Here is a 19,883-nt window from a genome sequence, read left to right on the forward strand (position 1 = left end):
ATTTTATTTTAGGTCTTAGTAGTTACTCAGTATCATTAGTAGCTTTATTTTATATCCTGGAGTCAGTGTTGTTTTTGTAATTCAATAATTGAGATTTCTCAAGTCATTTAGAATTAGGTTTCCTTAGTCAATTAGAATTAGAATTAAGGTTTCCTATATTAGTTAGAATTAGGGTTTAGTAGTCTATATAAGCACAATAATATACTCCTATGGAGAATTATTATTTTGATGATGAATAAAATGTCTCTTGAAATTGTCCCAGTGGTTTGGTGCAAACTCTAGCCAACCCTAGAAGCTCACTCCTAGAGGTTTTCTTTTGCTCGGTTTGACTCCAAGCAAGCCTAGGTGTTGACTTCTAGGTTACGTATCCCTTTATTTCTTGTTCTTTAATTTTGTTGTTGCATTGTTTTGGTTTGTCCTGTATTGGGAAACTTGTCTAATATGGTTTGGAATGTGGAACAAAATTTCTATGAAAAACTAATCTTGAAATTCATAAAGCACACTGCTAAATTACCCATGCTCATGTGGGTTTTTCCAACCTGGTAGAACAGATTGATTCATTTGCAAAATGGCCTCTAGTGGAACCTTCTTTTGTAATGGATTTGACTTCATTCTTATTGCAGTCGATATGGCGTTGGAGAGATGAGTTTGGTGCAGGTAATTTTTTCTTATTAGCTCTCATAAATCATATCATCAAATTGCCTACAGTGGTTTGATATGCATACTGGCGTTTATTTTTACATGCATTGTCTTGGCCATGGTAGCTTGTTTCCTAAAAGATTCGGGGGAGAATTAGCACTTATTGGTTTTGAAATAAGTGAGATTTGAGCTTGTCTTTTTGTTGTGTCTTGAACTCAACTATTGATTCATCTCTTGAAATGATAGGCTTTAGTTGGCAAGAAGTTAACATGATAGAGTAAATGATAGGCTTTGGTGTACTTCAAAGGATATTAAAAATTCTTTTTTATGGGCAAGTTACATATGTACCAAATGCGTGCCGCCTGAGCTAGAGTTCATTGGTGATATAATAAAAAAAGTATTTTTTGTAGACATTCATACATTATATGTGTGTGTATATGGAAATAAACAGTCTTCTGTTTATTTGTTTATTATTTTTGGGTTGTGGGTCACTAGTAAGTCACTTCTAAAAGGAGTTGGTTGTTTTGAGGATTGGGTAATGGTGGCTAATATGGGTCTATATGATCAATCAACATACATCCTATCCTCTAAAGTGTATGGTTCAATCGACATACAACATTTGGTTTGGTCATGTTCAAGGAGAGTGATTAAGGCACCTGTAAGGAAGAGTGAGTTGATCCAAGTTGAGGGAATGAAAAGGTAGGGGTAGACCAAAATAGCATGAGTAGAAGTGATAAAAATGGACATGTCAATCAAGGAAGTAACTAAGAGTATGATTTCAGATAGAATAGAATGGAGAAGAAGAATACATGTGGTTGACCTTAACTAATTTGTTGAGGTTCTATAGCTGAGCCCAAAAGTTTGAGACTAATGCTTTGTTGTTGTAATTCTCTTCTGATTTGAAGTTAGTTGTCTGGTTTAATCCATCAATCAATGGAAAAAAAAATTTAATCCTAAAAAATTTTAAATCAATTGGCAGTGTTTTTCATGGTTATATAGGATGAAACACTTTCTGAACTTGTATGCTTATGACTTTGTTGCTGACCATGTCTTGGACATTTTTTTTCAAGTCTTCTTCTAAATTGGTGCAACCTTTTGGGTAATTAGACACAATGCCATTCAATTGACATCCTGCAATCTCAATTTTGATTTTGCCATTTTGAATTCAAAAGCGTAACACTGCCTCTGCAGCATTGTTAATAGATTGGCCTTCGAGCTAAATGGCGTCTCCACCTCTGTACAAGACTGGGGGTGGCTGAGATGCTGCAGATTCCAGTCTTGCAGAGGGCAAGTTCAACAACAACGCCTTAGTCCCAAAACATGGTTGGAATGATTTGAGCCACACTTTGACAAAGATCATTGTTTTTATTATTTTGTTTCTTGAGTTTCTTGTAATAACATTATTTTTTGGGGGTTGGATCTAGTGTCTGTTTGGGAATAACTTATATAGTTTTTTGCTGAAAGTGTGTTAGTGTACTTTTTCCTTGAAAAAAGTGAGAAAAAGTGGAAAAAATGAGGTTTTAAAAAACTATATATAAAAGTTAAAAGTTAAAAACTAATACTAAAACCGATGCCAAATTCAGCCCTATTATTATTGTTATTCTTATTATTATTTTATATGATTATTGAATGTCAAAACGTCGTATTCATTATAGAATTTCCATTCTGTTGTTGTTTCACCGATTAGCTTACATATGCAAGTCCTGAATTTCGTTGGGTAATTGCAAGCGAAATAAACAATTGTTTCTTTATAAAATGGATGAGTAGTGAGTTCATACAGGGGAGAGAAGATTGTACTCTGTGTGAAGTAATTTAGGAATTGATGCATGCCAGTACTAGTTCCTATTTCTCCTCCTTTCCCCTCTCCTTTCATCCCACAATCATTTGTTGTTACATTCTGTAATTGATTATATTTCCTGTGAAATTCAGTTTCATAGTAATACCTTTTTTATGCAGCTCCTCTAAGAGCTCCAAAATGGTATAAACGTCCTGCTGGGGCATCTTTTGGCTTTGGTGGCAAGCTTGTAGGGTTTCGCCCTAGGCCCTCTGCTGCAGGTGTTCCAGTTGGTGCTTCAGAGGTATCTTTATTCGTCTCTTTGTTCTCTTATTTTATGTTGTCTTTGTTTTTTAATTTTTTTTCCCTCTTTGTCCAGGTTTATGTCCACACCTTAGTTACTGAAGACAGTTTGTTCAGTCGATCGTCTGAATTTGAAGCTGCAATTCAAAACGGGGAAAGGTCTTTGTTGAGAGTACTTTGTGAGAAAAAGTCCCAAGAGACTGAGTATGTTATCTTTGCTGGCAAACAAATATTTTTATCTTTTGCTATTAGAAGTTGCTCTATTGCTTTTGCATCTCTTGATTCCTTTTGAGCTGTTTTAACAGATCTGAGGATGACCGAGAAACATGGAACTTCTTGAAGGTTATGTTTGAAGATGATGGGACAGCAAGGACAAAGCTACTCTCCTACCTAGGTTTCAGTGTACCTACTAAAGAGAAAGATAGTGCCGAAGATCTTTCTCTTTAGTAAGCACTTGAACTCGACGATACCGTAACTGAGAAGGTTGGATGTGGGGATGATAAAGAAGTTAACGTTTTCCCTACCGATAATGGGGGAGATTTCTTTAACAAGCTATTGGAGATACTGCCCCTGATTCAGAACAATTGCAACAAGAACCAGATGGATTTGATAATGGGGCATTTGATGATGCTGTCCAAAGTGCTTTAATTGTTGGAGATGACAAGGGGGCAGTTGCACAGTGCATATCTGCAAATGAAATGACTGATGCTTTAGTTATTGCTAATGTTGGTGGTGCATCTTTGTGGGAGAGCACACGGGATCAATAATTTAAGATTAGCCAATCACCTTACCTAAAGCTAGTTTATTTATCTTGAATAGCCTCATTTTACGTTGATGAACATATGAAGCTAGGTAAAACGATTGGAGATAAATATTTTTTATCTTATCAATCGATTATTAACAATGTATTTATAATGTCTCTTTCATACATGGGGGTTTCATTTTCAGGTTGTTTCTGCAATGGTGAACAATGATCTCTTGAGCCTTGTAAATACAAGGCCCCTGAAAATCTGGAAAGAAACACTTGCTCTTCTCTGTAGTGTAAGTTTTATTACTCTTGGCAAAGATAGAGTTCTTTTTTGTGACATTCTAGCGCATTGTTTACGATTTAGATGTATGGACAGTTAAATCAATTTTTTTTATTGGATCCAAATAAATGGTATTTTGTTGCTGAATTTCTTTCCCTATTTCATGCTTGTTCCATTAATATATATATATATATATCCCCTCTTAGTTTGCTGAATGGTTTATTATGATCTTGAATGCTGTGGAATGGTTATCCGTTACTTGCATTTACATAGTATCTCTTCCTTTTCATGTTGATGTTAGCAAATGGTATACCAACCTGTCTGACCTCCCTCCTCGTGCCCACAGCTGAATGTAGTTGCAAGAATTGCTAGAGATATTGTTTCTTTTATGGGGCATCATTTGTCTAAATTATCCTTGCATTCAGACATTATTATTAGAAGTCAACAGTCTGCCTCTTGAAACTATAAATATAATGAGTTTCTGTTTCTGGATTTATTGTGGATGTAATGAACTCTTGACCTGATGATCTTCTGTGCTATGTCCCAAGAGACAGAAAAGTCAAAGTAAACATATTTGTTTCTTACTTTGCAATGATGGCTATCCTATAGTAGTTACTGTAAGAAATAGTTTCTTGTGCAATTAATTGCATTGATCATGAAGTTATTGTGTCTGCTAAATTCTTATTCCTTCTTTTTTCCCTAAAAAAAAATTCATCATCAAACAGTTTGCACAGACTCATGACTGCTGGTAACACGTTGGGTGCTACTCTTTGTTATATATGTGCGGGAAATATTGATAAAACAGTGGAAATTTGGTCAAGGAGTCTTAGAACTGATCACGAAGGGAAATCCTATGTTGTGCTTCTTCAGGTTAATTTGGTACTTGTAGAGGTGTATTTTGACCTGTATATTCTGGCCACAATACTTATTTACTTTTTTAATGATTAGGATTTGATGGAAAAGTCTATTGTCCTTGCCTTGGCAATTGGGCAGAAACGATTTAGTGCATCTTTGTGTAAGCTTGTTGAAAAATATGCTGAAATTTTAGCAAGTCAAGGGCTTTTAACAACAACAATGGAGTACCTTAAACTTTTGGGCTCTAATGAATTGTCACCTGAACTTGTGATCTTAAGGGATCGAATTGCACTCGCTACAGAACCTGGTATGTGATTTTGGTAATATCGTTCATGTAGTGTTAATTTATCTCAACTGGTCTAAGATTGAAGATATCAACTAAGATAAATGGGGTTTTGCAGAGGTAGGATAGTCCTTCATAATCATGGCCTCCACTTTTGACTCTGATTTGTAAGTTGTACTTTTTGCTACAAAGAATGGTTGCTTGGATTTCAGACTCTTGGAAAAGTGTAATGATGAGAAGAGGTTTTGTTGTTGAGGAATTTAACCATCTAGGATTTTGTTGGGACTATTGCAAAAGATGCAAATATAAAGAGGAGTTTGATATGTAAATAGTCCCCACAAATTTGGCTTAGGGACCAAATTGTGTAGACATGCACTGTATGAAGGTTTGTGGGGTTGGATAGGAAAAGGACGTTGCCCATGATAGTGATATTGAAAGCAAGATCAAAAACAGAAGTGTATGACTCATGTCTCTTTTCTCTTCTGTGTGTGGCATTAGGGTCACTGGTATAAGGACTTTTTGTTTAGTGCTCTGTCTAATAGGTTCATTGGTATAATTTGCTGATAGAATTATATAAGAAATTCTAAAATCTAAAAAGAAAAAGAAAAAGAAAATTAAATTAAAAGATTTGGGCGTAATAAAGTTCTAGGCATGCAGAAGAAATGCTATCACGGTCTTTGAATATTTTGGCAAACAGAACCCAGTAAACAAAAAACAAAAAACAAAAAACTTAAAAAGAATGTGAAAGAGAGATAGGGATGCTATAAAATACTGTATCAGATCTTTGTCAATAAATTCCCACCTTCACAGCACCACATTTAAATAAATAAATAAATTACAACTCATAAAAACTAAAACTGGGGATCACAACACAAAAACTCAAATGTCAATAACAAAATATAGAGAGAGATTAGAACCCCTACCTTTTAAATTCTATTTTGAGCAGTGGCACTTTTTTTTTTTTTTTTTTTTGAATTAGCATTAAAGATGGGACGTGAGATTATATATTTTAAGAATTTATTGTATAAAAAATGTGTATATGTATATATAAAATAAGAAACCATTATATATTTTTAAAATGTATGTTATAAAAAACGTGTAAGCTAATATCATATATAATTTAAACAGTGTAATTATGATTATTTTTAATTGTACCATTCACATATATGAGATTACATATTGGTTATGATAACTACACATTCATAACCATCATAATGATATCTCAGCAAAGAGAAAAAAAATAGTGATAAGATTTCATGTTCAATAGTATTTAATATAATTTTTTTTATAATCAATGTCTATTAATAACTATAATCAAGTTTCATTTTTGCATTTCTTATATAAACACAAAATAGAGCCTTAAGACAATTACATTTAGGAGAACAAAAGAATGACATCACTTGTGGGTTCTAGTTAGCTCATCTGATAGAGTCTCTGATGGTTGTATAAGAGATCTGAGGTTCAATCCCCACCTACACAAAAAACTGATTGATGTCTTGATCTAATAATAAAGAGCTATTATCAGAAGCGGACGCCATAGGTTGAAACTCTCTAAAAAAAAAGAAAAAAAAGAAATGACACCACAAATACACTAGCAAGCCTGAACCTATCAAATACAACACTAGACAAAAGTCCATATACTAGTGACCCTAATCCCACTAGGAATGGCAACGGGCCAGGTTTTTTCATACCCGGACCCGCCCCACTAACCCCAGCCGGATTTGGCCCAATCAGCAGCCCAAATCATGGTCCAACTGGGGAAAAAAAATGAAATGCAAAGAGACTAACAAAACCACTCTTAGATACTTTGGCAAATGCAAAGAGAAATCAAAGATGTTTGATTTAGCTACAGAACAGAACAGAAGAGTACTTCAATATAAAAATAAAAAAATAAAAAAATAAAAATAAAAATTGAAGAGAAGTAGAGAGCACTCTCTCTTAAGTCTGGATCATTGACCACAAATCCTTTCTATTAATAGGAGTAGTCTGAGATTAGGCGTAAGAAACCCAACAAAGATTTTTGCACCAAAAAAAAAAAAAATCGATGATCCCACATAGATTGATTTTGGGCTTTGCAATAACTTTTAAAAAAAAGATCTAAATATACCTAAAATCATTCAAATATTTGAAGACTAATGAAATAGATTTAAATATTTTTATGTCATTTGTAGATCCTTGGAAATAAAGCTTAAGAACAAAGAAATATATACCATCAAAAAAAAAAAAGAACAACGAAATATAAAGAACTTTAGTGATTAGCAGCTGACAGAGATTGGTGAAGGAAATTCATTGAGTTGCAAGCATTAGTGGAATTAACATAACAAATTCAAATGGTGTTTGTTGAGTCTGAGCTTTTGTGTTTAGGGGTAGTACAGGCTGAGACTGAAAGAGAAGCAGGGCGAAACAGAGGGGTTTCGGATAGACAAATTAGCTTAAGAATTTCATCTCCAAATGTACTTAATATGTTAGTTGATCTACCTGGTGTTACTAAGGTTCCGGTGGGAGATCAACCCACTGACATAGAAGCAAGGATTAGGAAAATGATAATGGCACATATTAGGCAGGAAAACTGTATTATTTTGGCTATTACTCCGGCCAATTCTGATTTGGCAACACCTGTTGGGAAAAGAGAAGAGAAGAGCAACCGGTGGTGAGATTGTGAGCTAAAGAGATGAGAGGCGACTGAAGGTGAAGAGATTGTAGTGTGAGGTGAGGTTGTGAGCAGAAAATTTTAGGGTTACAACTATAAAGGGGGGATATTTGCAGACTAACATTGTGAAGGGATAGAATATAGTAAGTTAATACGGGTTTGAAAGATCATTGCAAACTAGCATCTCAAGTTTTAGAAACTCGAGTTCCATATAAATCTCGAGGCTTAAAGACTCGCTTCCTACTTGCTGAATTTGTTGAGTTGGACGCGCATTTGCCACATAGATCTCGAGTTAAAAAAAAATGAATCTCGATTTTTTTACACTTGATTTCAAACAGAGAACATAAAACGTACAAACCCAGAAAAAGAAGAAAGAACCAAAGAAAGAAAGAACCAGGAAAAGGCAAAAAAAAAAAAAAACCCAGAAAAAAGAAAGAATCCAGAAGAAAGAAGGAAACCAGAAGAAAGAAAGAAAGATAAGAAGATCCACAGCAAAGAAGAAGACCCACGGCACACACAAATCCAATCTCCATCAAGCACATCATAATCGTCGATCTACAGTACAGTTCACGATACCGAGCAAACGATCTAAACAAATTACACACAACTCTTAAAGATGTAAATGATTTGAAAGAAAAAGCCATGGAAGAGAGATGAACAAGATTGATACTTTTTGTGATTTTTCAACCAAAACTGCATCATCTGGTCTAATGCCTATGTGGGCATTGCTTGCTTTTTGTTGTCTTGGTTTGTATTGAAAAGGGTCTTGTTACTTTTTGGGTTTTGAAGGGCTGAACATTTGCTGGAGATTGGTGGGTTGGTCTTCTTCTTTCTAAAGTTAGGTACATGGATTCCACATTGAATTTTTATTCACGTCAACTGCCTCAGAACTCTGGAACTCGAGTTTTTAAAACTCGATTTGCTATTGAACTCAAGTTTTTAAAACTTGAGATGCTAGTTTTCCACTTTCTTTCACAACTTGTCAACTAACAAAATTCTTCTAATAATAAGGTTAAATGGAAAAAAATTCCTATAAAGGGCTTCCCCAGTTTGGATTCCTCAATTTTGATGCCAAAAATATCCTCAATTTATTCTCTTACAAGTTTTTCAACTAACAGGATAAATACGTAAAAACAAAAAAACAGCAAGTTGAATTCCACTTTCCATGTTTTACTCCTAAAAAAGTGCTTTTAATTTCAAAATGCCAATAACGTTTCCCAATTTTTCAATTACCAAATTCTTTTTTTTTTTCTTTCACAACCGATTATATTTAAATTTCACTTCCCATGTTTTACTCCTAAAAAATGCTTTTAATTTATTCAGTTTTTTCATGTGAGCCTTTTACCGCAACAAAAAAAAAAAAAACTATTAAACTTAAAAAAAAAAAAAAAAAAAACTATTTATAGTTATCCATTATCATCAACCAGTTAGCACTTAGCAATCTTGCAGTTACAATTTTATCTTAAGGCTGGCCATCCTTATCGGTTTCTCATTATATATATATATATATATATATGATTTAGAATTTAATTTGGTTTATACTATTTGGTTTTTGTACACAATAATTCACTTGCCACAAAAATTAAAACCAATTGAAATCCAATTTAGATTCTAATTAGATTTAGACTATTCATTTTTTATACTCAATAATTCACTTGGTACAAAAAATAAAAATTAGATGGGACATGTGGCGCAAAATTAAGAATTCAATTGAAATTGTAGGGTCAGTTTTTGTAGCCCAATCCCAAAAGGAATGGATTATGAGCCCAATGAACCCAAAACAATGAATTTGTAGAGAGTGGGTGAAAGAGCTGGGCTAGTTGTGAACTAAACAGTGATCAACTACGGTAGTTAAGGATGAATTAACATGCCATCATGCTTGAACAACTGAACCAATGAATGTCCGAAGAGGTGTTTTATTGAATGAAAGGTGATTATAACTCTTGGAGCTACAGTAAAGTTATTCTCTCATTCTTTCTCTCTTTTTTCCGATTTCCATTATTAAAGGCCTCTTCTCTTTATATAGCATCTACCCCTATCATCTTCATCGTCCATTTATTCTTCATCTAAGTATCCACTTGAGTACATGTCCCATCAGGTATCTTCTTTAGCTCTCTGTGAGTGGTGGTAGCTGAGGTTATACTGTTCATGGGTCTTATCCACATTAATGTGATCAGAAAAGTAGATGCAGTGCATTTAATGTGGTGGTTGAAGTTTGTCTTCTAGATAGTTTTTCGTTCCTATCAGCTGCATGTGTGCCTGAAGTCCATTCTTATCACTAGAATTGTTAGGAGGATTACTTGAACCTCCCAGACATCTGTTTGACCAAAGCTCTTTATATCCGAGGAGAATGACCTCTTCGGACCATTGATGCTCTCTTCGAAATACACCCCTCGTTCATCTCCAGGTATATTTCTTCCACATGGGCTCCTTCTCAAACATTTTCCTCTCTTTGGACATGCAGTAGTCTTCAAATAGGGCCTTAGGCCCAATACACTAGGTTGGGCTTTCACCCCCCACAATAGCCCCTCAAAATTTTAGTTTTTCCCTCGCATCCGAGGAGAAAAAAAATATGATTTTGACTTGTCACGAAATAGAAGTTTGAAACAACAAAAATATCTGAACTCACACGTGTGGGCATAGATGCAGGTGCTTTATTAATGCTGCTGTCGTTTCAGTATTGCCAAAGCACTATCAATTACTCCAGGCGGCGTTTTGTCTTTGGTATCCAACGGTGGGCTATTGATCTAACGAACGTGATTTTTCCTCAGAATTTGGGCGGGATGACTCTTACTCCTTCGTTTGTCCCCATATAAAGCCTCAAAACAGGTTATTTCTTCTTCACTTCGCAAATTCTCAGAGCACCCAGCGAACTTAAGCACTCAAATCCTCTAAGTTCTTCCAATCACCGATCTTAGCCTCTCTCAGAATCCGTAAGAATCTTTCTTCGAGTTTGAGGGTCATTCTCGGATTTAGTTCGTGTAAGTTCTTCTCTACTCAAACCTTCCGTCCTCTCTTCGGCCAGCCTCCTCGGCCTTCAAATAGTCACTCCTGAGTTACCACGTTTACTATTTCCTTCTTTCCAGTTAGTGAAGATGGGTAGATTTCAATATATGGTGGATAGCCCCGCCCAGATAGAGGAGTTTAGGGCGACATACCGCATACCTCAAAATATGGGTTTGAGGTATTGTCCTCCAGAAAAAATACTAACAGATCGGAAAACGAGCGAAGTGGTAATCCCCATCATTGCCTTTCTGGAAGAGGGGATGACTATCCCTATGGGTCCCATTACCAGTAATTACCTCTGAAACCATAGGCTTAGTCCTGACCAATGTGCGCCCAACGTCTTTAGGATCTTAGAGGCAGTTGATGATTTGAACTATCATTTAGGGTTGGGACTCACTTGGTTCGACGTGGTACATATGTATGAGTGCCACAGCCTAAAAGGGGCGGGATATTATCTTAAATCCCGGTCCGACGTTGTTAGGCTCATCTCTTGCCTTTTCAAATCTAACAAAGGGATGAAAGACGACTATGTGATTGTCTCGGGCGCGTGGCATGACGGCCTTCATTGCCCAACCAAGCCAGGAGAACCAGGTAGGATATCCTAGATTTAGGTTTACTAACAGTAGATTTAGGATCTCCACTTTCCAGTAATTTTGTATTTTATTATTGTTATTTATTATTATTTTTTTATTATTCCTTTCAAGTTTCTGACTAAGTTCTGCTGTGATGTTGACAGATAAAGACCACGTTTCACCTTGGCTCAGCCTTACAAACGTTGCCGCCCTCAATTATCTGCTACGTTTAGAAACTTTTGTAAGTGAAGATGGGCAACTCCGGTCGGTTCTGCTTATTCTTGGGTACACAGTGAAACCGAAGGATTTCCAGCCGGTCGGCAACGCGATAAGACAGGGAGACTGTCGCAACAACCGTATAGACGTTGCTCGGAAGAATTTTTTAGCTCCGTTTGACCTTGTGCCTGTGCCACATCCAAATCCCCAGGGTGTGCCACTGCTCCTCCAGCCAATTCAACAGGTTCCTTTGGAACCAGTTGCAGTAGAGGAAAGAGTCGCCTCCTCGGCCTCTTCGCTTGAGGAACAAATCGATAAGTTTAGATTTGAAGGGGAGGTTTCAGGAGAGGTCCGAGTGATACAAGTTTCTGACACCGAGGAAGAAACTGACAGGTAGTCTAGTGTTCGCCCTCCTATTTTAACAACTACCCTTCCAGAAGACTCTTCGGAGGCAGAAGACATGACAGATTTAAGGAGCTTAATAAAGAATAGAGGTAAAAAGGCTGAACCCAAAGGGACCGGTTCGTCTTAACCGACTGTGAGTCTTCCTCCACCACCCCCTCAGGCTCCTGATCTCAGCTTGAAGCCATTGTCAAGTCTGAAAAAGAAAAGGCTCTTCGTCACTATGGACGAAGGGGAGGTGGTTCCTTCAAAAGGGACCAAGCAACAGAAGGTGGTGAAAGACCATCGGAGTAAGAGGGCCTCATCTACTGAGAGCCGAGAGGACCCTCTTGTTGGTGACGTGCGCCGAGGGCCGCGTACATGGTCCCCCAAATTGGAATTGGACGGTGCTCCCATTCCTTGGGACACCTCCCTCAGAAACTATAATGTGGGGAAAGCAGGTGTCGTTGCTGAGGCCTTGGAGCAACCACTGCTCCTCCCCCAACACATGGATTCTTACAGGCACTTCAGCCAGTATGAACTCTTCTTGTCCTTAAAAAGGGATTTAGCAATGGTAAGTGAATTAATCCATCTTTCCATTTTAGGATGTTGCTTTTTTTTTTTCTATTTGTTTTGTGTTGACTCTTTCATTCTGCTACGTAGATTACCCAGCAAGTCTTTGTGGCGGAAAGTGGAACAAAAAGACATATATTGAAGCCCAAGCAGAGGCCTACTCTCGGTCCGAGATAGAAAAGTCTTTGGGTAGTCTGAAGGAAGAATATTTTCAACTGTTTGAGCAGTTCAAAGAGATTACCAAGTAAAAGAATAGTCTCGATGCAGGCCTGAAGAATGCTAAGAAGCAGGCCGAAAACCAACGCCAGCTGCTGAATTTAACCGAGATCAATCTGGCAACAGAGAAAGCATTGGTGAAGGATCTTCGAGCTGAACTTCAGAAAGCCAAGGAGACTGCCAAACGGGTTGAGAAGGATGCTCAATTGGCCAAGAAAGTAGTTGAGACTGAAAAAAAAAGCAGCATATCAGCTGGGGGTGGAGGAAACCCAAGTCAATCTCACTGAGCAGTTTGCTTCGGTCAGCCGAGACTATTGCGACATAACTTGGGGGAAAGCATTGGATGCTGTTGGGGTCCCTGCGGACTCAAACCTGAGATTGCCTGTGAGCACATATTACGATCCGGATATTCGTGAAGTCCCAGAAACTCCGGAGCAGCTCCCAGTCAACCAGACCCCTCCTGCGCCTACTGAAGCACCCAAAGAGTTTGAGGGTACTCAAGAAAAGGATAAAGAACAAAGTCCTAAACGCTACTGCTGCTCAGCCCAGTTAGACAATTGATCCTTCGGCCATTCAGACAAAGACTTAAATATTTAGTAGTTTTTCTTCAGTATTTGTATTGTTACATAGTTAGTTTCTTTTATATAAGGATTTGTATACCATTCTATTTTGATTAATGAAATCCTTTCTCTTTTATTTTTGATGTTCTTGTTGCCCGTATCATAAGGCTCACTATCATTGTAAATAACTATAACTTGTGAGCATAGTAGTGTAGGTAAACGTAACCGTGATATCAGGCTAATAAATCAAATAATCTTAAATTAATGCCGAAAAGAGTGGTTTATATAAGAATTATTAGTAAGTAATGGAAGCAATAAGTGATATGGAAGTTTCATAGGCCTTCTTGAAGGTGTGCAAAGCATATTTTTAACTGAAGAGTCTTGTTGTAAGTTAGAGTTAAATGCATTTAAGAATTCCAGGCATGATTCATTATAAGGTTAAATTTCAATAATAATAACTGTATAGAGGTGCTGACTAGCAAATATCATCTGGTTTGAAGGCTACAGACATGCGAAGGAGTGCCAACTAACCCAAATCATCTGGTCCGAGAACTACAGACATGATTGGATTTAAGTTTAAATACTTAAAGAACCTTGAACGAGTGTTAACTAACACAAATCATCTGATCCGAGAACTACAGGCATGAATGCATTTGAGTTTAAACGCTCAGGAGAGTTGTAGACAAGTGTTAACTAACCCAAATCATCTGGTCCGAGGACTACAGGCATGAATGCATTTGAGTTTAAACGCTTAGGAGAGTTGTAGACGAGTGTTAACTAACCCAAATTATCTGGTCTGAGGACTACAGACATGATTGGATTTAAGTTTAAACACTTAGAGAACTAGGAATGAGTGTTAACTAACTCAAATCATCTGGTTCGAGGACTACAGGTATGATTGGATTTAAGTTTAAACACTTAGAAAACTATGAACGAGTGTCAACTAACCCAAATCATCTGGTCCGAGGACTACAGGCATGAGTAGATTTAAGTTTAAACACTTAAGAGAGTTGTAACGGAGTGTTAACTAACACAAATCATCTGATCCGAGGACTACAGGCATGATTGGATTTAAGTTTAAACACTTAGAGAACTGTGAACGAGTGTTAACTAACCCAAATCATCTGGTCCGAGGACTACAGACATGATTGGATTTAAGTTTAAACACTTAAGAGAACTGTGAACGAGTGTTAACTAACCCAAATCATCTGATCCAAGGACTACAGGCATGATTGGATTTAAGTTTAAATACTTAAGAGAGCTGTAACAGAGTGTTAACTAACCCAAATCATTTGGTCCGAGGACTACAGACATGATTGGATTTAAGTTTAAACACTTAGAGAACTGGGAGCGAGTGTTAACTAACCCAAATCATCTAGTCCGAAAACTACAGGCATGATTGGATTTAAGTTTAAACACTTAAAGAACTGTGAACAAGTGTTAACTAACCCAAATCATCTGGTCCGAGGACTACAGGCATGATTGGATTTAAGTTTAAACACTTAAGAGAACTGGGAACGAGTATTAACTAACTCAAATCATCTGGTCCGAGGACTACAGACATGATTGGATCTAAGTTTAAACACTTAAGAGAACTGGAAACGAGTGTTAACTAACCCAAATCATCTAGTCCGAGGACTACAGGCATGATTAGATTTAAGTTTAAACATAAGAGAACTGGGAACGAATGTTAACTAACCCAAATCATCTGGTTCGAGGACTACAGGCATGATTGGATTTAAGTTTAAACACTTAAGAGAACTGGGAACAAGTGTTAACTAACCCAAATCATCTGGTCCAAGGACTACAGGCATGATTGGATTTAAATTTAAACACTTAGAGAACATTTCATATAATAGATTAGCATATTGGTTGAAGAGAAGATTCGATTAATAATAGTACCTTTTGAGGTTATTTACATTCTAAGGGCGTGGTATTACATGACTATCCAGGTCTTCTAGGAAATATGCCCCAATGCTAGCCCCTAAAGTAATACGATATGGCCCTTCCCAATTGGGTCCTAACTTTCCCCAAGCTGGGTTCCTTGTAGTGCCGACAACTTTCCTTAGCACCAAATCACCAGGTTCTAGAGGCCTCAGCCTCATGTTGGCATCATAGCCCTGCCTGAGCTTTTGTTGGTAATGTGTCAGTCGGACCATTGCATTTTCCCTCCTTTCATTAATCAAGTCCAAACTCTTTTCTAGCTGCTCATTGTTGCCAGTTGAGCTGAACGAACTAGTTCTCAATGTTGGGAATCCAGTTTCCAAAGGTATGACCGCTTCAGCCCCATAGGTCATTGAGAAGGGGGTCTCACCAGTAGATCTGCGAGACGTAGTTCTGTAGGCCTAGAGTACATGTGGCAATTCTTCCACCCATTTTCCCTTCGCATCATCTAGTCTCTTCTTTAAGCCATTTACTATGACCTTGTTGACAGCTTCTGCTTGCCCATTACCCTGGGGATAAGTAGGGTGGAGTATCTGTTTATGATTCCCAGCTCGCTACAATAACTCCTGAATGCTTTGCTATCGAACTGTAGGCCATTTTCCGAGATGAGAGTATGAGGAACCCCAAATCGAGTGACGATATTCTTCCACACAAACCTTTGCACATCTACGTCTCTGATGTTGGCTAGAGGTTAAGCTTCGACCCACTTGGTGAAATAGTCTGTGCCGACCAGAAGGTATTTCCTGTTTCCTGCAGCTTTAGGGAATGGTCCCACGATATCTAAGCCCCATTGGGCGAAAGGCCATGGGCTAGATAGCGGATTAAGAGTTCCCTCTGGTTGATGAATGTTTAGGGTAAATCGCTAACACTGATCGCACTTTTTAACATACTCGTGGGCTTCTTTTTGCATGTTCGGCCACCAATAGCCCTGAGTGATGGCTCGGTGAGCCAAGGACCTACCTCCAGTGTGACTCCCACAGATTCCTTCATGTAATTCTTCTAGTAATAGCTCAGCCGCTTCAGGGTGCATACACAACTAGTACGGCCCTGAATAGGAGCGTTTGTATAGTTTCTGGTCCTTGGATAGCCAGAATCTAGTCGCCTTCCTCTGAATTTTGTCAACTTCCCCCCTTTCTTCAGGCAAAATATCTTCTTTCAAAAATTTAATTATAGGGTCCATCCAACAGAGTCCGGCCCTGACTTGGTGAACTTGGGCTACCTCTCTTCTTGTCTCTGTAGGCCCCTGCAAGTCCTCGACGATGATGACTCTCAGCAAATTTTGCGCTGAGGAGGTAGCGAGTGTGGCCAAAGAATCAGCATGTGCATTACTATTTTTGGGGTTGTGCAGCAAACTGAAAGTTTCAAACTCCGATTGTAGACATTTAACTCGGCTCAAGTATCCCTGCATTCTTTCATTCTTCACCTCAAACTCACCTTGAACTTGATCGACGACTAATCTCGAGTCCGAGAACAACTCCATTGACTTTCCTCCCATTCTTCGAACCATAGCCATTCCCATCAGTAGAGCTTCATACTCCGCCTCATTATTGGTTGCCGAGAAGTCTAGCCTTAACGACTTTTCAATGACGATTCTTTCGGGGGATATCAGCACTAGCCCCACTCTAGAACCTTTCTGGTTCATTACGCCATCCACGTACACTTCCCAGTGGGAAGGACTTTATTGAGAAATCATGCCAACTGATTTTTCATCCATGTCCGATGTTGGCGTTACCTCTTCTACTTGGGGCTCTGTGAACTCGGCCACTAAATCCGCAAGGACTTGGCCCTTGATTGGCGTGCGAGGCATGTATTTGATATCGAAAGCCCCTAAGATCGTACCCCATTTAGCAATCCTTCCAGTGTAGTCAGCACTTCGGAGTATGGCCTTGAGTGGGAGCTGGGTAAGAACAATGACTGTATGAGCTTGGAAATAGTGAGGCAGCTTCCGTGTACCAAGCACCACTGCTAGGATAGCTTTCTCCAGTGGCAGATAACGGATCTCGACTTCATGCAACGACTTACTTACATAATAAACTGGCCTTTGCACACCACAATCTGCTCGTATTAACACCAAGCTCATACCATAAGGGGCTACCACAATGTAGGCAAACAAGACTTCATCTGGCTCAGCACTGGACATGATTGGTGGCCGAGTTAGATAGTCCTTAAGTTGTTGAAAAGTTACAGCACATTCCTTGGTCCACTCGAATCCCTTCCATTTGTTATTCAACAAGAAGAAAGGTCTACACCTATCTGCTGATCGGGAGATGAATCGGTTCAGGGCAGTAGTCATTCTAGTCAATTTCTGAACTTCCTTGGGATTTCGAAGAGCTTGTAAATTGTTGATGGCCTTTATTTGGTCGGGGTTGACCTCAATTCCCCTGTGAGTCACCATGTACCCCAAAAACTTGTCTGACCCCACATCGAATGAGCACTTGGAAGCTTTCAGGTGCAACTTGTACTCTCTTAGGATTTCAAAGGTACTTTCAAGGTCCTTCACATACTCGGCAACGATCTTACTTTTTACCACCATGTCATATATGTAAACCTCGATATTTTTACCCAGCTTGGGCTCAAACATCCTCGTTATCATTTTTTGATAGGTAGATCCCACGTTTTTCAAGCCAAATGGCATCATCTTATAGTGATAGTTACCAATAGGGGTGACAAAAGCAGTCTTCTCTTAATCCTCCAGGGCTAGTCGTATCTGATGGTAACCTTGGAAAGCATCCAAGAAACTCATCCGAGGATGACCAACAGTGGCATCCACAAGCTGATCAATTTTTGGCATGGGAAATAGATCTTTAGGATAGGCCTTATTTAAGCCAGTGAAGTCTACACAGACTCGCCATTTCCCGTTTTTCTTCTTCACCACCACAGTATTCGCTAACCACTCTAGGTAAAAAACCTCTTTAATAGCTTCAGCTTGTTTGAGCTTTGCTACCTCTTCTCTTACTGCATCTGCATGTTCCTTAGATGGGCGTCGAAGAGGCTGCTTCTTGGGGATAATCAATGGACTGACTTTAAGATGGTGACAAATGAATTACTGATCCACTCCTAGGGCTTCATAAGCATTCCAGGAAAATACGTCAAGATTCCTCTTGAGGAACTCTACTAGCTCTTCCTTCTCCTGAAGAGGCAACTGAGATCCGACTTGAAAGAACTTTTCAGGATCGTCTCCAATAACAACTTTTACTAAATCTTCGCATCGAGCGCCCTCGTCTGGATCTTCGACGGGTGATACCCGAGACTTTAGCTGCTATAAACCCCTTTCGGCCTTAGGCGAAGACTCGGTTTCAGGTTCATGTTAGATGGCAGCCACTAAGCATTACCTAGTTGTAGACTGATCTCCCCGAATTTCAAAACTCATCCTTCAGATAGATACTTAACTATCTGATGCAGGGTAGAGGAAACAGCCCCTAATGTATGAAGCTCGGGCCTGGCTACGATTGCCGTATAAGGGGAATACACATCCGCAACTATGAAATCCACCTCTACCACCTTTGAGCTGGTCTACACGGGCAATCATATTTGGCCCTTCGGGGTGACAACCCTTCCTTCGAAACTTACCAGTGGGGAATCGTATGGTGTTAAGTCTTGAGGCTTTAGGTTTAGCCCTTTGTAAAGATTAGGATACATTATCTCTACAGCACTACCTTGGTCAACCATTACCCTCTTCACATCGTACCCTCCAATTCTGAGGGTGATTACTAAAGCGTCATCATGGGGTTGGATGGTCCTAATCTTGTCCTCGTCTGAGAACCCTATAACTAGTGGAACACCTGACTTAGCTCTCTTCGAACCATGGCTGAAATCCCCTGCAAGTGATCGGACTACCGACATAACCTTCAACGGCCAGGATCCTGTTCTTCCCAGTGCGGCGAAGACGACGTTAATAGTTTCCAATGGCAGCTTCGAAGAGTCATCTTTTCGGGACCCTGAGCTCATCTGCCCTCCTCGACCACTGGAATGGTGCAAGAGATGTCTTAGTTTACCTTCGCCGACCAGTTGATCTAAATGATCCCACAGGCTCCTGCAATCCTCTGTGGTATGCTCATGGTCTTGATGGTACTGGCAGTAGAGATTATGATTACGCTTCTCAGGGTTTCCCGCCATCTTATTCGGCTATCTGAAGAATGGCTCGTTCTTGATCTTTTTCAAAACCTGGTGTACTGGCTCTTTAAATACAGTGTTGACTGCTTGAGGATTTGTTGATCCTGATTGCCCCACAAAATCTCTCCGCGGTTTGCTGCTATTGTAACGGTCCGACCTGGAATCCCTCCTCTCCTAGAGGATCACCTTGTCCTTTTCCTTCCCCTGCTGCTGATCTTCTTCAACTCTTTTATACTTTTCTATACGGTCCATGAGCTGATGCATGTTAGTAACTGGTTTACCGGATAAGGACGTCCTCAAACCATGGTCAGTAGGAAGGCCGAGCTTGAACGTGTTGAGAGCCATTGCATCAGAGTTGCCCTCTATATCATTAAACTTCTCCTAGTACCTATCTGAATACGCCTTCAGAGTCTCACCCTCCTGCATGCTCAAGGACAGTAGTGAAGATAAGGGCCTGGCCACCCTTCGGCATGTGACAAAACGTGAACCAAATGCTTGAGTGAGCTCTTTAAAGGAATTGATGGAGTCTGCTTTCAGGCTGTCAAACCACCTCATTACAACCGGCCCAAGACTGGAGGGGAAAACCTTACACATCAGAGTTTCATCTCTAGAGTAAACAGCCATCCTCTGGTTAAAATGACTCACGTGTTCCACATGGTTTGTTTTACCGTTATAGATGGTGAATGTCGGCTGGTTAAAGCGCCAAGGAAGTCTCGCCTCTTCAATCCTGCGCGTAAAGGGCAACCGAGAAATCTGATTCACCTGCTCAT

General features: G+C 39.1%; 1 protein-coding gene across 1 annotated transcript in view; it reads left to right on the forward strand.

The window, feature by feature from the left end:
* Positions 1–19,883, forward strand: part of LOC112036527 (protein transport protein SEC31 homolog B) — a 45,738-nt gene that overhangs the window by 8,362 nt on the left and 17,493 nt on the right. The window contains 9 exon segments of the mRNA XM_065772099.1: positions 552–657; positions 2,596–2,717; positions 2,793–2,920; positions 3,022–3,269; positions 3,272–3,516; positions 3,665–3,839; positions 4,018–4,051; positions 4,470–4,614; positions 4,693–4,906. Coding sequence (XP_065628171.1) covers positions 552–657; positions 2,596–2,717; positions 2,793–2,920; positions 3,022–3,269; positions 3,272–3,516; positions 3,665–3,839; positions 4,018–4,051; positions 4,470–4,614; positions 4,693–4,906 — 1,417 coding nt within the window.

Source organism: Quercus suber, unplaced genomic scaffold (assembly GCF_002906115.3).
Source record: "Quercus suber isolate HL8 unplaced genomic scaffold, Cork oak 2.0 scaffold_53, whole genome shotgun sequence".
Taxonomy (NCBI): Eukaryota; Viridiplantae; Streptophyta; class Magnoliopsida; order Fagales; family Fagaceae; genus Quercus; species Quercus suber.